The sequence below is a fragment of the Argopecten irradians genome, chromosome 5 (assembly GCF_041381155.1).
Source record: "Argopecten irradians isolate NY chromosome 5, Ai_NY, whole genome shotgun sequence".
Taxonomy (NCBI): domain Eukaryota; kingdom Metazoa; phylum Mollusca; class Bivalvia; order Pectinida; family Pectinidae; genus Argopecten; species Argopecten irradians.
The window spans coordinates 47,413,067-47,429,626 of record NC_091138.1 but is presented as its reverse complement, the minus strand read 5'-3'; the positions used below and the strand labels follow the sequence as shown (position 1 = coordinate 47,429,626).

The window sequence follows — 16,560 nt, the reverse complement described above, 5'->3', positions numbered from 1 at the left end:
TTATTTGAAAGAAAAGCTGTCGCTTACCAAACCATACCGGAAGTGACCACCAAATTATTTTATTATAACACAAGCCTTTGAGTTGATAGATTATTGGCCGTGAACAAGTTCTTGGTCCGAGAGTAAACTTATTTCTGTTTTTGCAGTAAAAATAACTAACTGACTTGGGCATCAGAGTCATAATCAGAGATGGAGGGTAACGATAAGTTGGTGTAGATTGAAATATTTATGAAGCTTTATATATACTTTTTAAACTATTATTTAGGAGGAACACCAGACCTGTCAAGCCAGACTTTAATCGAAATCAATGTCATAGATGAGGATGACATAGCACCGATATTCATAACTGACACAACGTTCGGAGTTGTAAAGGAAAACGAACCTATCGGAACCTCTGTACTCCAGGTTTGAATTTGAATTTGAATTTTGTATCATTCCTGATGTTTAGTCTTTATTTAAACCACAGGCGGTTGGCTCTATAAAAAAATTCTCTGTATATATGTGTAATACTCTGTCAAGGTCTATAACTCGACAGGCCATATAATACTACCCATTTTCATAAACAGTATGATTATTAACAAATCGTATTAGATATGACAATGAGAATACTCTGAATCACGAGCCAGATAATTTATCTTTAATTTGGTATATGACGCAATATATATCATGCCGTATCTTTTTTTCTACCCAACTTTCATTGCTTTGAAACTGAAGTGTTGACATGCAGTTGTTTTCGAGCTACTCATTAGAACACTGGTGTGTTCATCGGAGGACACCACAGTGTCAAACCAGTAGAAATCCGGCTGTTTTCCGATGTTTATATATATATATATATATATATAGAGAGAGAGAGAGAGAGAAATGTCTATAGAGCCAAACGTCTGTGTTTTAACAGTGATAATGCTTAAAACTGACAACGTTAGTTGAAAAGCATTTTCAAAATCGATTTTCAGACATTACTTCTCGAAGATGATCGTTTTATTTCTCCCTCGCCAACCCCTATATAAAACAACTGAATCGACACATACGAGCTCTATACGTCCACTTTGTATCGTATACGAATATTGAACACAAATACCTTACTTGAAACTTGTATGTGTGTGTTTTTGCAAGAGAATTTTTTAATAGGACAGGTGTGTCGATTTTCGCGCATAATATAGAAATTGGTCATATCACTAGTTTTCAAAAAGTATATTAAGATATTTCCTTGTATACAGATCTGTGACAAGTAAAGATTTCTCGGAAACGATTTTCGAAACATATTACGGCATTACAGTATATATATTAAATCCCAAATGTTAAAAGTATTGAGTATTTTTACTTAAGTTTAACCTTGGTCGTTATCGTTTAATATATACATGTATACTTTTGCTCATTGTTTATTTACTTGCAACTACAGTCAGAAATACTGTATATTACATTTTAAAATCGCGATAATAGACCTGCATAGAAAAAAGGCCACTCTTGAAAGCTAGACTTGAGTGCCTTAAAGTCAAATATATCTTGAAAAGACACGGTTATTCTGCCAAACCAAAAAACTGATTATATAACTTTAAGACTTTATGAATATTTTTTATGTTGCAGGTTGCTGTATATGATCCTGACACGCCATTTGAAAATGTGACTTTATCAGTAAATAACACCAGATTTGTGTTTGATAATAGGACATTGAATACGAATTCCGAACTTGACGCTGAAGATGTACAATTATACAACCTCATCATTTCTGTTTCTGATGGCGTCGTTGGACATATCCGATCACAAATGATCCAAGTCAATGTGTCTGATGTCAATGATAACACGCCAGCGTTCAACAGTACGTCATACAATGGCGTCATTTCCCAGAATGCCAAAAACGGAAGTTACGTATTAACAGTAGGAGCCTCTGACGCCGATATATCGAACTCGGGTTTCACATTTTACTTATCGGGTGGCGAGGGTAATTTTATGATCGATAGTTATACTGGTGTTGTGAGAACTGTTGTCAATGAACATGTCCATTTCTGTGTCAACTGCACATACATGATGGATGTACATGTAATTGACTACGGAGAGCCACCAAAGTCAAATTCAACGCAGCTGGTTATTCTTATTGATACATCTAATCATAATGCACCGGTATTCACAGATACCCTGTATGTAGTGAATTTAACGGAACACCAAACATACAACGATAGTGTTATCAGCGTATCCGCGACGGATGCTGATTGTGTACTTCCCGGACCGTGTGGACCCGCTGGTTCCGTGGAATACTCCATTGTTTCCGGAGGTCATAGACATTTTAGAATTGACAAAGTCACTGGACAAATTTATCTCAATGGCACATTGGACTATACAAAAGGACATAATTATATTCTACAAGTAGAGGCTAGAGACCAAGCCGACGACTTTAAAACGGCAACAACAGACGTTCGCGTAGATGTCATCGATATAAACGAAAGACCGCATTTTGTCAAGAACGTTACCAGTATATGCAGCGTTGAAAATATTACAGCGGGTGACTTAGTAGGAATAGTAACCGCAACTGATCCTGACCATGCTAGTCCTTACATGTTCGACAAACTTACTTATACACTGCTTAATGAAAACGACAAATTTCATGTAGTACCGTTGACAGGTAAAATATATGCATCGGAAAATGTTTCTTCAAGTGTAATTCAAAATATCGTACTGCGACTGGTCGTTAAAGACTATGGTGGGCTGAACGATACTACGACCTTACGTTTGTCAACTGGTACTAAGGGTAAACCCGTGTTTGATAAGTCATCAAGTTATATCCACGTCAGGTTACCAGAGGATGTTTCGGTTCCTGTGGAGGTAACAGATGTCAACACTACAACGGAGGATTTGGGGACAATATCGTATCACCTTACCCACCAGGGCCCTAACTCAAAGGGGTTCCGAATCGATAACGAGACAGTAAGTGCCTTACGTAGTACACTGTTTACAAGAAATGACATTAAGAGAGTGAAATCCTTGAAATACCATGCTTAACATATTAGTGTATAACGCACGCTTGTATCATTATCATAAGATAATGATAATTTAATTTGTGAAATTAAATATTTTGCATTGCATATGTATACCAACGAGACAACTTACTCTCCTTCACGTGCTTCTGTTTTACTTACTGTTGTATTTCCCCACGTGTATTAGTAGTCGGTATCCACAATGTTCTTACTAATCAGGCATCAATTAATTTAAATACAGTTGTATTATTATTTTTTTATTTTATATTTATATAATATTTTTTTTATTGATTATATTTCATTTATTGTCAAATCACCAAAACCAAAATGTGCAAAAAGAATTTTATTTTGACCTGTTTAATCCATATTACTAATTATTTTTAATCTATATATTTTCTGGTTTAAGGGAGTGATTGAGGCAACTGAACCATTGGACCGTGAAACATCACCTAATATCATTCTCACTGTGACAGCCGCTAACAGCAAAGGAGAATGTTCCTCTCTGGTAAATGATATATCTAACGCATTTATTTGTTCGTGAAAATTACTCAAAGATTCTACTGCGTATACGAATGGTAGTTTTCTCTATCAAAAAAACAGGAACAGACACGATCTTATTTTTTTCTTCTGTTACAAAAATTATTTACTTTACACCATAACCTCGATTGTAAAGGATTCTTATTTTACTTCAAGATGACAATATTAAAATCAATTATTTGCGTCCACGGCACTATGCTCTTTCAGTAATTAAGTACCGATTGCGCATCCATCAAAAGCGAAATATTATGATTAAATTTACATTTACATGAGCAAACATTAATTTAAGTTCAAATCATTGGTATCGTCTATGTGCTATAAATATAATATAAACTTTATTTATTTTACATCGATTACGAAACAAGTTATACAACTTATGCAAATCACTCTCGATTGCCCGGATGTAAGCGCGCGAGGAACCTTAATGTGGGAGGAAACCGAAGTGCCCGGAGAAAACCCACGTGATCGGGCAGGTGACCCCCTAACCTTTTCACGTCTGTGCCGGGGATCGAACCCCGGCCGGCTAGGTGAAAGGCGAGTGGCTTAACCACTACACCATCCGATCACCCAATGTGCTATCGGCGGTGGAACATCTGTAATGCGTGGTAGAATATATATACATGTACCGTATGGCCATTTGTTCGTGAAAATGTGTAATGCAAGTTTCTACGACATGGTCGGAATGCATTAATTATTTTCCGTAACAATACATAATAGAAACAAATTTAATCTTACTGCTAGATTACAAACTTTTGATTAATCAAATTGTTCCTTTTAACATCGACATTATTGTTTTACATTAGAAATAACCCGATGAGAATAACGACCCATTCGATTACTGACTTCACGTTGTTATTCATTTGAAAATAATAGTCATTTATTCAAAACTCCACATTAAGTTGGGTTTTGAATCGCATTGTATTGCAAAGACCTTTCCACTTGTCAAGTTCATCAATTCAATATTAGATTCAGCCCAAACAAAGTACTACAATATTTATTGTTAAGGTATCCGTTTATGAACTATTAAATCACCTGTTTTTATTTATGTGATATTAAGAGGATAAATCGTTACAGGTGGATATAGAAGTGTTAGACGTCAATGACCAGCCTCCGATCTTCCAAACCAGTCATGCTGCGGTTACCGTACTGGAATCAGCGCCTGTTGGAACCTGTATCGAAACTGTATCGGTTATGGACAAAGATAGTGATCCACAGGTAATATCGCATTATCTCCTCCAAATAACCCGATATGACCACAATCGCCTAATATTCAAGGCTTTATGTCATCAAAAAGAACAAATTTTACCAGGTCCCGTCACCTTAAAGAAATAAAATTCTTAAACAAATTTTAATCTCCAAAGTTCAGAACTTAGTCAACTGAGTAAATAACTCAAATTCTCCAATGCATAATCCCTGTGTGATTGGTTATGATAACAATAATGTATCTGATTGTAAAGCTTTAATATAAATATAAATGTGCATTTTATGTCATGCTTACTTTCATCTCAGAGTTATACTTTACCACTGCATGGGTAAAATGAATTCCATCTTAATGTAAAGTAAGAGACTATTCAATGTTAAATTACTTTCCTAACCCCCAATATGTAAAAGAATCAAACTTAAACTTTATTTAAAATAACGACATATCTTGTACATTACATAACGAAATTAAAGCAATAGAAATTAATTTTGAATTCATCCTTGCTATTCACTCCAGCTAACGTTCATCATCCTTGATGTCAACTCTGCTTCGCCTTTTGGAATTGAAAGCAACAACGGATCACTTTCTGCATGTGTTTTCATTGCATCCTCGCTGGACTATGAGAACGTTACACACTTCAACTTAATGGTGAGCCCAAATTATGATTTCACTAATACATTTGGTAAAACATAACGAAACTCTCGGGTTCAACAAAATTATTTCGTTATAAACATATATTTGTAGTTCGTTAACAAAATACGGTGGTTTCGAGATCCAAACACGACGTGAGTAAAGTACAATTTATCGTCGATTAGTCCTACCTTCCGCTGATTATTACGTCATCACTTGACGTGAATTTTGTAACGTCATAATCACCGGAAGATGGAAGAATCAACTATAATTTGTACTTTACCCACGTCGTTTTGGGATCTCGAGACCCCCGTATTCCTAACACCTCGTAGAAAATTTGAAGGAGAACGAAAAGCATTGTGTTATAAACTTGAAGGCATTATAAATGACTTTGTTATCAACGTGTTTTGCTGTAAATTGATGGATATAAGAAATGTTTTATAGGATTTAAACATCATAATTAAAGTGATCGTAATGAATTTTAAGGTGTACCATTTAATCTGTTGATGCAGATCCAAGTCGATGATGGAATATTCAACGATACTATGGATTCAGCAGTTGCGGTACAAGATGTCAACGACAATTATCCTTTCTTTTCAACTCAAACATTTTATAAGTCGATCACAGAGGTAAATATTCATGGTTTTTTTTCAATCTTTGTTTGCATCTAATACACAATAAGAAGTTTGATGTCAGCATGCATGCGAAAAGATCAGTCTCTTTTTTGCAGCTGGTATATTAGATTTAGTTATTTATTCGTATGTAGGGATTCTTGTGTAATGAAGTTACATAGTACAATGATCTAAAATTTAAAAAAATTAAGAAATCGAAATAAAACTTGTCAAACGGGCAACAACTATAAAAAATAAATGAATAACTATGGAACTATATGATTTTCTGTTTACTTCAGGACATCAGTGTTGGTACTAGTTTCTACCAACTCCGTGCCATGGATGCAGATCACCTTGACGACGGAAAGCTCCAATACTCTCTTACCAATGGTCTGCTATAATAAACTCACGTCATGCACCACTGCACAGAGTCGTTATCTTTGCTTTGCACTGTCGGTTATATCAAAAATGAAAAAAAAAATATGTATAACATTTTGAATCGTCCTTGAATATAATTTCAGATTATTATGGCCAGTTTTCAATTCGGAGTGACGAAGGAGTGGGATACGTAATTCTAAATCGCCATCTAGATCGTGAGGTTAATTCGTCGTATGTCCTCGAGGTCAAGGTCATGGATACTGCTAATCACACGGTAAGTTAAGCCATAAGCGCATGGCATCGTCAACTACATGTATTCGTCACCTATGATTTGTTGGTCTCACTCTCAGTTCGCTGCTACGTTATTGAACTCGTGTGCACAAATCGTTTTCAAAGTATGTTCTCCAGTATTTCAATCTCGGACGAGCACACTTATATCATGTCTTCTAACGGCTACCACTATATATACGCCACAGTATTAGGATTTCATGCACATTAACTATAAAAACTACAAAAAATACAGGGTTTTGGTTGAATGTGGTAAACTCCTCCTATTTAGGTCAACAGTCTAGCTGAACAGGAAGTTTGGTTCATTAACTAAACAATTGTCCGTAACATAATATTTGGACCTGAATTTCTTATCATGCAACATGCCATAAATAACATCATTTGGCAATTTGACTTTTCTTAAATATATCATTTAAGGTTACAATCTTTAGGTAATAAAAGTATCAAATGCAAATCAAAACTTTTCTTAATTGATAATTAAATTCCTAGAAAGTTACTGTCGATATTGTTTGCTTGAAAATCTTTAAAACGTATAAAACAACATAAGATCTACATGCTTGAAACCATTTCATGATTTTGCAATATTATCTTTATATTTCATTTATATGTTCTTCTTTGTATTGTAGAACTCGACCTCATTAAACATTACCATACTGGACGTCAACGACAACAAGCCAGAATTTCTAAATGATACATACAATGTCACAGTAAATGAAGGTATGACAGTCATGTAAATAGTTAAAATTATATTACTAAAACACACAGGACATTTACCACTTTTATGATGTTATTGATTTCCAAACAGTAATCGTGTCCCTCTAGAGATCAATATGCTGGTACTCGAATGTTTTGAAATCTAATTCTAAATCTGATTTGACAGTTTAACAGTCGCGATCGGCATCATGAGATTTGGTACAAACGATTAAACTTCTCAATATGATTTGTAATGATTTCGTTATCTCAGATAATTGTAAAGAAGTTCATAACGCAGTGTTTGATGTGATCGAATGAAACGAGTCGGTGTTTTATCAATTTAAATCATCCTGTATTTTAGGTCCAGATAGTGACCTACTTACCATACGAACTGAGGCTGATGACATTGATGAGGGATCTAATGCTGAGCTAGAGTACAGTATTATATCTCAGGATTTCGGACACCATTTTGTTATTGGCAACACAACGGTAAGACATTCAGATGGAAAAAAAGCACACTCTGTTAATGTTCGACATCTTTCTTAATCTTAACATTCTGATTAAGGATTTTACTGGATAACCTAGATAGAAAAAAAGGATTTGTTTCTTTTTCAGTCGTTGTCAGTATATTATCGTATTTTTTACAGAATAAAGATGATTTTTAATTATTGCATAAACCGTTCCATATTAAGCAGTTGTGTCCTATAAGTTATAATAATTTAACTTACATCTGTATAGTTTCTATGCATGGCAATATGAATCATCACATCAATACCTTCTAAACGGCTATAGAAAATAAGAAAGTTCATTTGCGTATCAAAAAGTGTCCTCTGAATGGAAATTTAGTTTTAATAATCTAATACTTAATTTTAGGGTGTGATTAGCGTGCTGACGTCACTAAACCGAGAGGATACCTCGATTTACACACTGGTAATTCAGGCAGCTGACCAGGGCGAAACTCGATTATCGGGAACTGCAACCGTTAGTATATATTATAAGTATCAAGTATGTACATGTAAACGAAATCTTTGAAATGAAAACACTTTTTTATTGAAACCAAACGAAAGGATTGGATACGAATTATTACAACTCATTACGTCCTCTTCTGTATACCAAACAATACAATACGGAAATATTTAATGCACAAACATTTTTTTGTAATTCATATTTTATTTTCAAACATTTACCATAAACAGATATGGTATAACTGTTGTACGGTAACAATGAAGACTTTTATCCACATTAAATTTCATATGTTTTAAACAAACTGCTGTCAACCAAGTAGACCTTTGAACCAACTAAATTTCGCATTTTAAAAATGCAAGATCTACCCACCGCAATTAAATGTCGCGGTTAGAGCCACTATGGCTCTATTTGTGCCGGAGATGAACAATGGTTTCTCCTCCTAGTCGCTTGTAAAAAGTTTTATTGCACACGAAATTAAGTTAGTGTACATTAAGAAGATGATCAACATTACTTTACCCGATAGGTCTTTGTGAACGTCGAGGATATCAATGACTGTGTACCGGAGTTCCAGCAAACATCGTACAGTGCGTCTGTAATGGAGGGGTCCCCATCTGGTACTTCTGTAATACACTTAACGGCAGTCGACAAGGATGTGCTTCCCATCAACAGAAATATATCTTACTTAATATTGGATAATCAAGGTAAGTATGAAACCGTTGGATATCCGTGTTTTGTTGATCAGTTACCTTTAAATCCGTTCTTGGTTTGAATATGTATAATGAAAGTAAATGTAAACTTTTCAAATACCATGAAGAAGAAGGAAGCTCGCAGTGATCTGTAGAAAGAGAAATAATCGAAACCGCAAATAATATCATTTCTACAGTAATACTTTTCTAAAATCCTACTCTATCCTAATTTTATTTCATTTCTAATTTGAAACAAACATTATATTTTTCCAACGTCTTATTTTCATAACATAAAGACAGGCTAAAGTAATTTTCCGAAGAAAAAAAACCATCAGTTGTTGTTTCTTTCTCTTATTCAAATTTTACCAATATTTGTCAAACTTAAATTGCTATTTTAAAAATATATAGAGAAGAACTCGCATTTATGTCTACAGGCAATACATGAATATGGTAATTTAACAGTGTATAGTACTGTATTACAGACTTATTTGACGTTGACGATTACGGCGTTTTGACCTTGACACACGAAGTCGTCCTTGGGAATCACCCAACACCTTATCATATACAGATTGAAGCTACCGACGGAGAATACAACACTACGGTATGTCTCATATATATGATGAATGATTATAACATTAGGCTGTTGATTTCTGGTATTGTGTAGGTGTTGTTTAATCGATTTTTAATGTTTTTGTCACGTATTCCTTAAGAGAAAACATTTACTTACTACTTTCTGATCGACATACATGTATTCATAACATAACCTTAATCCAGATTACTGGTCATGACTTAAGTATGCATAACTTTTGCTAAAGGTATAAATAGCTTCATAAGTATCTTTTATTTTCTTTATCAGATACAGTGGAACCACTTAATTTAAAATCGGCTATATCGAAATATTATTTTATTCTGAAAAGTATTATAATCCTTGTCAACATAATTCGATTGTCTTTCTCCTTGATTATTTTGAAATCTGGATAATTTGAAAAATGTTTCCATTCCTCATGGACTAAACCGAGTCCCACTGTATATATAGTAGTAAACGTCATAATTTTAACTATAAAGTAAGTACAGCATGAGATATCACAGGATTTGAAAAAGCATTAAGAATTGACACATCCATGGTTTTTTTTGTTTTTTTTTTAATGATTTTGCTTTCATACGTGCCGAATATTTTGTTAAGCTTTGACTTGCCTAAATTAGAATCAGAACATAATTTTATATTCTGACATACTTTATTATATAGGTGAATGTCACGGTCAGCGTTACAGATGTGAATGACCATGACCCAGTTTTCAATGAGACATTCTACCTATTCTCCGTTCCTGAAAACGACGAGTTTCCTCATCCTCCTAGCGTTCTTGTCGGTAGTGTATCGGCTACAGATGAGGACCCAGGAAAGAATGGCGAGGTCTCATACAGTATTTTGTCTACAGAAGTACCCGTATTCATCATATCAAGAGTAAGTAGGAACGTTCTTGGTGCATTGGATTGCTGCAAACTTTCTTACTTTGCGGTAATTGTAATTTAGCGTTTTTTGCGTTTTATATGTATTGGAAACGCTAATCCAGGTACAGCGCTATATATATATAAATTGTCTCTCCGATATTGAACCACCGAATATCCGCGTTTATTAATCATAATTTACAGTTCTGTTTCGTAATTGCGCTAAAAGATTACTTTAGAGTATCATATATCATAAAAGGGAGGTTTCCAACCTAGATTCTGTATTAATGAGTTGATAATATTCACCAAAATCATATGATTTGTCGCTTGGTATTTGTGTGTTGGTACTCCCACGATGAAAAACATACAGAAACAAGTCATGCAGATTATGAATTTCAACATTTTGTTTTGCGAAGTTGCAGGATAATTACTTAAAGCTGGTAACGGAAGGTAAAAGTATTCAATCGAGATTTTAAAAAATTCAGTACAGTTTCTTATTCAATCAATTGTTAATGATACATTTTTATCATATTCATGAGACGGCGTTTTGTAGGTATGTCTCTACCTTGAAACAATATGAACCGTTTACCACCCCACTCACCATCCAAATTAACGAAAATGTAACTTTTTAAATGAATGTTATCTTTTGTGATGTAATGAATTCGATTGTTGTTTTCATCAGGAAAATGGATCCATCATAACAAATGGGACGCTGGACAGAGATAGATGTGTCAACAGTAGGTACACGTTTACCGTTATCGCTACGGACAACGGAAACGCCACGCGTACAGTATGTATTTTTCGAGATGCTCCTAGCCTATAGAGCATAAATTATTTTTATAATTTTGTATAATAAATGATGTTTAATCTTAATCTAATTCACACAAGAGTACATATTAACTTTTTTGTCAGAGCAATTAATATATCACGATATATAGGGAATGGTACCATATATATTTAAGGGATGCAATTAATTATTTAAAAATACTCTACTCTGAAGTTAAACAAGAAGGTTAAGTAACTTTTGTTACTGAAAAAATACTTGTTCATCTGCTCCAATTTTAATGGATAACAATAACCATTCGTCGGCGGTGGAGGATCTTTAAATTTATAACTAGATGATATCCGGAAGATATTTTGAATTTTATTTAAGATATGTCATGTCGATTACTATCAGTTTGCTATATCACATTTTGACAGGAATAGCGAATGCGTGGAATATTGTAATTGCGCAAAAAATAAAGCGCTTATTTATTTTTTTGTGTTTTCTGTGTCGGCAGGGCTTGGTAGAAGTGACTGTGACCATAAGCGATATCAATGATAATTGGCCGGAGTTTACGAGCGATCACTACGACGGTAATATTATCGAAAACTCTGACGTTGGAACGGAAGTTAATATTGTAAGTATTTAAAGGAGCATATAAGTGAAATACACAATATTTATGTAATTTAAAGCATATGTTGCATATAGATTACCTGTTATAAATATCAGTAAATATTACAAACAATCACCAACAGAATCAAGTATAAATAATAGCCAAGCATGTGTTAATAAGGCATATTATTCCCAACTGTTTTGACCTGAAAGCCAACATGCTGAATTAATTCATTTACAAGCACCATACAGACCATATATCGACCATATTCAATTACTAAATATACTAAAAACAAAATATTAATATTCTTAGAGTTTCGAAATACGCAATAGTCCAATTTGCACTTAAATTGACATTGTTTTTCTTTCATGATATTTGTTCTTAGGATTACATAATAAGTTGTGATGGACGTGGACAATTCTTTTCCTGATAAAGCAAAGGAGAGGCATAATGTGCAAAATTGTACTCGCAAGATTAAGCTCTTTGGTCTTTAAAGACTGTTAGAGGTATTCTACTATGTTCTCAAACAGCTCTTGTGATTATAATAATAATTACATTTCAGCATCCCGCCATTCTCGCCAGTGACATTGATGCAGGAAACAATGGCACAGATGGTATATTGTTTTATCTCTCGACGGATTCACCATTCGAAATCAACAGCACCAATGGAAGAATATTCGTAAAGAATAAGGAACTTGACCGTGAAAAGCAAGAAACGTATAATTTAGAGGTATGTTTTTCAAGTAACAAGCATTAAAGCCTACTGTCAGATATTTTGTAAATGAATTCAAACATTTCTCTTATACACAAAGCACAATTAAAATAACCATGTATTGCCATTCTTCCCCATGCAAATGCCTGAACCCATTTACAAACATGCAAAGCTGTCAGACTTAAAATACTAAAATAAAGGGGAAAATAGTTACAATACATGTTCGACGCTTATTTCGCCAAATGACGTTGCGCCTAATTCGCCCATCAACTAGCTCCTTACCATCATAACATTGAAAGGATAAATGCTAACATACTGACATATTGGTTTGCTTTTTAACATTCAGGTGATTGCGATTGATCAGTTAGGAGCGGGAAATAACAAGTCTGTTCCACTCACCATAACCCTGGCCGATGCCAATGATGAACCACCTGTATTCACACACAACATTTCTGTGTTCACTATCAACGAAAATGCCAAGAGTTCCGACCTCGTCGGCAGCATCCACACGTCAGACGCTGACGTCGGTGGTAATGTGTCCACACGATATACTATAGTCAGTGGGGGTGACGGACGCTTCTACATAGATCCAATAAGTGGTAAGAGAATACATTTAAAATACCTTATTCGACTCAATATGTGAAGGAAGAAAGGATATGTTGTAAAATTTTGATAATGGATGCGTTGGGCAACTGCCATGTTAACGATGATGAATTGAAATCGATTTGAATTTTCTATTGAGGTATTGAGGTGTAAAATCTCCTTTGAATAATTTAACTTAAAAATGATAAGCGTCTGCTTTGAATTATTTGATATCCTTTTATAAATTCGGCTATAATTCCAAATCAGGTGAATGATACAGGCCCCCAAGAACTCTTGCTGAACAGTGTTTCTGTACATGACCATCTTGTTTCAAATATTCAAAGCTGAACTCTAGATAATTCTAACCACAGGCGACATAAGAGTGACTGGTGGATTAGATCGAGAGCAAAAAGACAACTATACTCTCACCATCCAGGCAACTGACGGGGTGAATTCTGCCAAAGCGGAAGTTGACGTCATAATCGAGGATGCAAACGATAATTCGCCAATATTCCCATCCAACCCAGTTGTGATCAATGTCACAGAAAGTGACGCCAATATATCAAGAATTTACACATTTACGGCATACGATAAGGACCTTGGTGAAAACGCTGTGCTTACATACTTTATAAATCAAAGTGGTATGTCTTAATTTTTATGAACTAAAAATATATCAAAACATCTATATGTTTTATTTATTATTTTACAATAATTAACACTGCGTCATATTAATGTGTTGAAATCATCTAAGTGGTTTTAAGCTAATTTGCTATATTGTGATAGCTTTTATTACAATATATTTTTAATGTTTTAGCCAAATGTATTTACTGTATAAATTGATCACCTCGCTTAAATGTTTCAATTCAACTAAACCCTGAGTATGTAAAACTAATGACATTTTCCTTGTTAGTGCAGACAATATTTGCATTAATTAAACCGTAAACATTTTTATTTCCTTTATTCTCCTTGATGCGTCATTTGCTTTTTTATAATGGTCATTGTTTTAGATGCAGATGCTTCGACATTTTATGTGACTGAAGACGGCATTCTGAGTACGATACAGCCTATTGACAGAGAAACAGTTGATTCATATTCTTTCCTGGTACATGTCCATGACAACGGGACACCCTCTTTATCAGCAAGTGTGACAGTATTATGTCAAGTTCTTGATAGTAACGACAACAGACCAATATTCTATGATTCCAACGGGAATGAGACAACTGAATACAAGACATCTATCCTAGAAAAATCTCCTGTTGGCTCTCCAGTTTTCTTCCCTTACGTCAGAGACGAGGATTTAGGTTTGAATAGTGCTGTACATTTCCAACTTTTAGGGGCTAAACGAGACTTGTTTCAGTGCAATCAGAAGAATGGCGTGGTGACCATTGCGAAACGAATTGAAATAAATTCTTTACTCGATGGGCGACACGACAATGAGACAGCAACTTATGTGGGTATCATCCTAACAGTGATGGCGACAGATCAGGGACAGCCATCGAAAAGCACTAATCTGACCCTACATGTGACTGTGGAACAAATCAGTGATGAAAACCCAGTGTTTGATCACGAATTGTACCAGTTCAATGTCTCCGAGTCAACGCTGAGTGGTTAGTTTTGTCTTTTAAATCGTCCAAATGCATTTCTTATAAAGATAAATTTGTTGAATCTTTATAACCAAAAGCACATGATCTTATCGAATCATGTTAAGTTGATGGCATTAATGTTATTACGTTTTGGTCTGTATACATTTCCGCTGTATAACTTGACAATCATAATGCCTTATAATACGATGTGAATGCAAAACCATATGATATCCAACAATAGCCAGAGCAAGGAATAATGGTTGAATGCAATGTAAAAGAAAACAGATACTTTCGAAAATGTTTATGAGTAATCCACGTGGTATTGATTCAAGTCCCGATTATGACTTCATATTTTCGTTTTTGAAAGCTATGAACATATAAACGAATATAAATTTTCAAAGATTTAGAAAAACTAAATCACCGTAGCAATAAACAGATAAACACTGTTCAATGAGTACATTGTGTATCATATCACAATTTAATCCGTTCATGCTTTGTTTGTGTTTTAAGGGTCATACATAGGAGATGTGAAAGCTTCGATGCCAAATGTTTCAAACTACCATCTGACTTACTCTATTGTCACACATTCCAGTCTACTGATACTTGAGAAAGACCAGGTGAGTGTAATTTATCGCTACAGCCTTATGGATCTAACATATGTATAGTAGAAACATCGAACACTGTGGAATAGTCACGATAATGAATTGTTCGAGGCCCGTAAAGGCCGAAAACTATTCATTATCTTGACTATTCCACAGTTTGAGGTGTTGCTCATACTTGAAACATGGCACCGAATGTCACTGATGATCTCCACTATTACAATGGGTATTGTTTAACTATTTCACTGATGCGGGTAACCATAAAACTACAAATTTTTACCTTGAGCCTTATTCATGATTCATTGCATTACCTCACTCAAGAACAAGATTCATGATTTGCATGATTTTTCTGAAAGATCCATGCGTAGGTACTTAATGGTGCTGACACTAAAACATTTACTAAGTTTAGTTTTCACTGTTCAAAATGGAGGACCATAAATATGTAGCTCTGTATGCAGATTTGACCAAAGTAGTGATGATTTTTTTATATAAATTAAAACTGAATTGGGCTAAAATCTTTTCCGATCCAGCAAAGGCCTTAGAGGGAGATAATCAAAATTTAGAAGAAGAACAAATAAGATATTTTCGGATTAATTTATATCATAATTCTACCGGTAAATATACACAAAAAACATCATGTGACAAATTAAAAGAGTGTGTTTTTGAAAGTATCCCTTGGGAATTATTATCTTCAGGAAAAGTGTTGGGATGTAAATTTGTTCGACGGATTGCATTTTTATGGTATATGAAGTGTTTTGATAACGAAATATAGAAAAACTATGTCTCAAGCATCTGTAATTTCATTTTGGCAGAAAATGCAGCATTTGTCTAATGGAGTTTAATTTTAATCTTCTCTCTTTTGGATATTTTTTAAAATTAATTCTTTTTTTGGGTTTTGGATACAGTGGCTGTATAAGAAATTATGAAATTGATTTTCGAATGAAGTGATAAAAATAGTGTATCGGTATCATGAAAATAAGTTTACAAATACATCAAAACTTTGACAAGTACTATGTTTAATCTTTAATCCATCTCTCTGTGGATTTAATTAATGAGGGTGTATTTTTGATTACATGCTAAGCTATGATCACCAGTCTTTACGTTTACCTACAACTGTGGAATAGTTACTTTTCCCATGGAGTAGTTCTCAAACTATTCCACAGGAAAAGGTAACTATTCAACAGCAGTAGACGGTAATAGTAGACTTTGCTCTGACTATACCTCAAGCTATAAAAATAGATGACATCAAAATCATATTTTAATTAAGGATTAACTTGAATAAATTTTGTCACACAGTGTATGA

The 16,560-nt window shown here is 34.3% G+C and overlaps 1 protein-coding gene across 1 annotated transcript in view; it reads left to right on the top strand.

Annotated features, from left to right (window-relative positions):
* The window catches only part of LOC138324074 (protocadherin Fat 4-like), a 47,281-nt gene that overhangs the window by 15,256 nt on the left and 15,465 nt on the right, over window positions 1–16,560 (top strand). Inside the window, exons 24-44 of the mRNA XM_069269092.1 lie at window positions 266–405; window positions 1,585–2,919; window positions 3,376–3,474; window positions 4,581–4,721; window positions 5,224–5,355; window positions 5,850–5,966; window positions 6,248–6,338; window positions 6,470–6,600; window positions 7,241–7,331; window positions 7,669–7,796; window positions 8,181–8,288; window positions 8,797–8,974; window positions 9,442–9,560; window positions 10,206–10,421; window positions 11,088–11,195; window positions 11,686–11,805; window positions 12,344–12,511; window positions 12,840–13,092; window positions 13,447–13,716; window positions 14,083–14,682; window positions 15,169–15,275. Coding sequence (XP_069125193.1) covers window positions 266–405; window positions 1,585–2,919; window positions 3,376–3,474; window positions 4,581–4,721; window positions 5,224–5,355; window positions 5,850–5,966; window positions 6,248–6,338; window positions 6,470–6,600; window positions 7,241–7,331; window positions 7,669–7,796; window positions 8,181–8,288; window positions 8,797–8,974; window positions 9,442–9,560; window positions 10,206–10,421; window positions 11,088–11,195; window positions 11,686–11,805; window positions 12,344–12,511; window positions 12,840–13,092; window positions 13,447–13,716; window positions 14,083–14,682; window positions 15,169–15,275 — 4,652 coding nt within the window. The remainder of the gene's footprint in view (window positions 1–265; window positions 406–1,584; window positions 2,920–3,375; window positions 3,475–4,580; window positions 4,722–5,223; window positions 5,356–5,849; window positions 5,967–6,247; window positions 6,339–6,469; window positions 6,601–7,240; window positions 7,332–7,668; window positions 7,797–8,180; window positions 8,289–8,796; window positions 8,975–9,441; window positions 9,561–10,205; window positions 10,422–11,087; window positions 11,196–11,685; window positions 11,806–12,343; window positions 12,512–12,839; window positions 13,093–13,446; window positions 13,717–14,082; window positions 14,683–15,168; window positions 15,276–16,560) is intronic.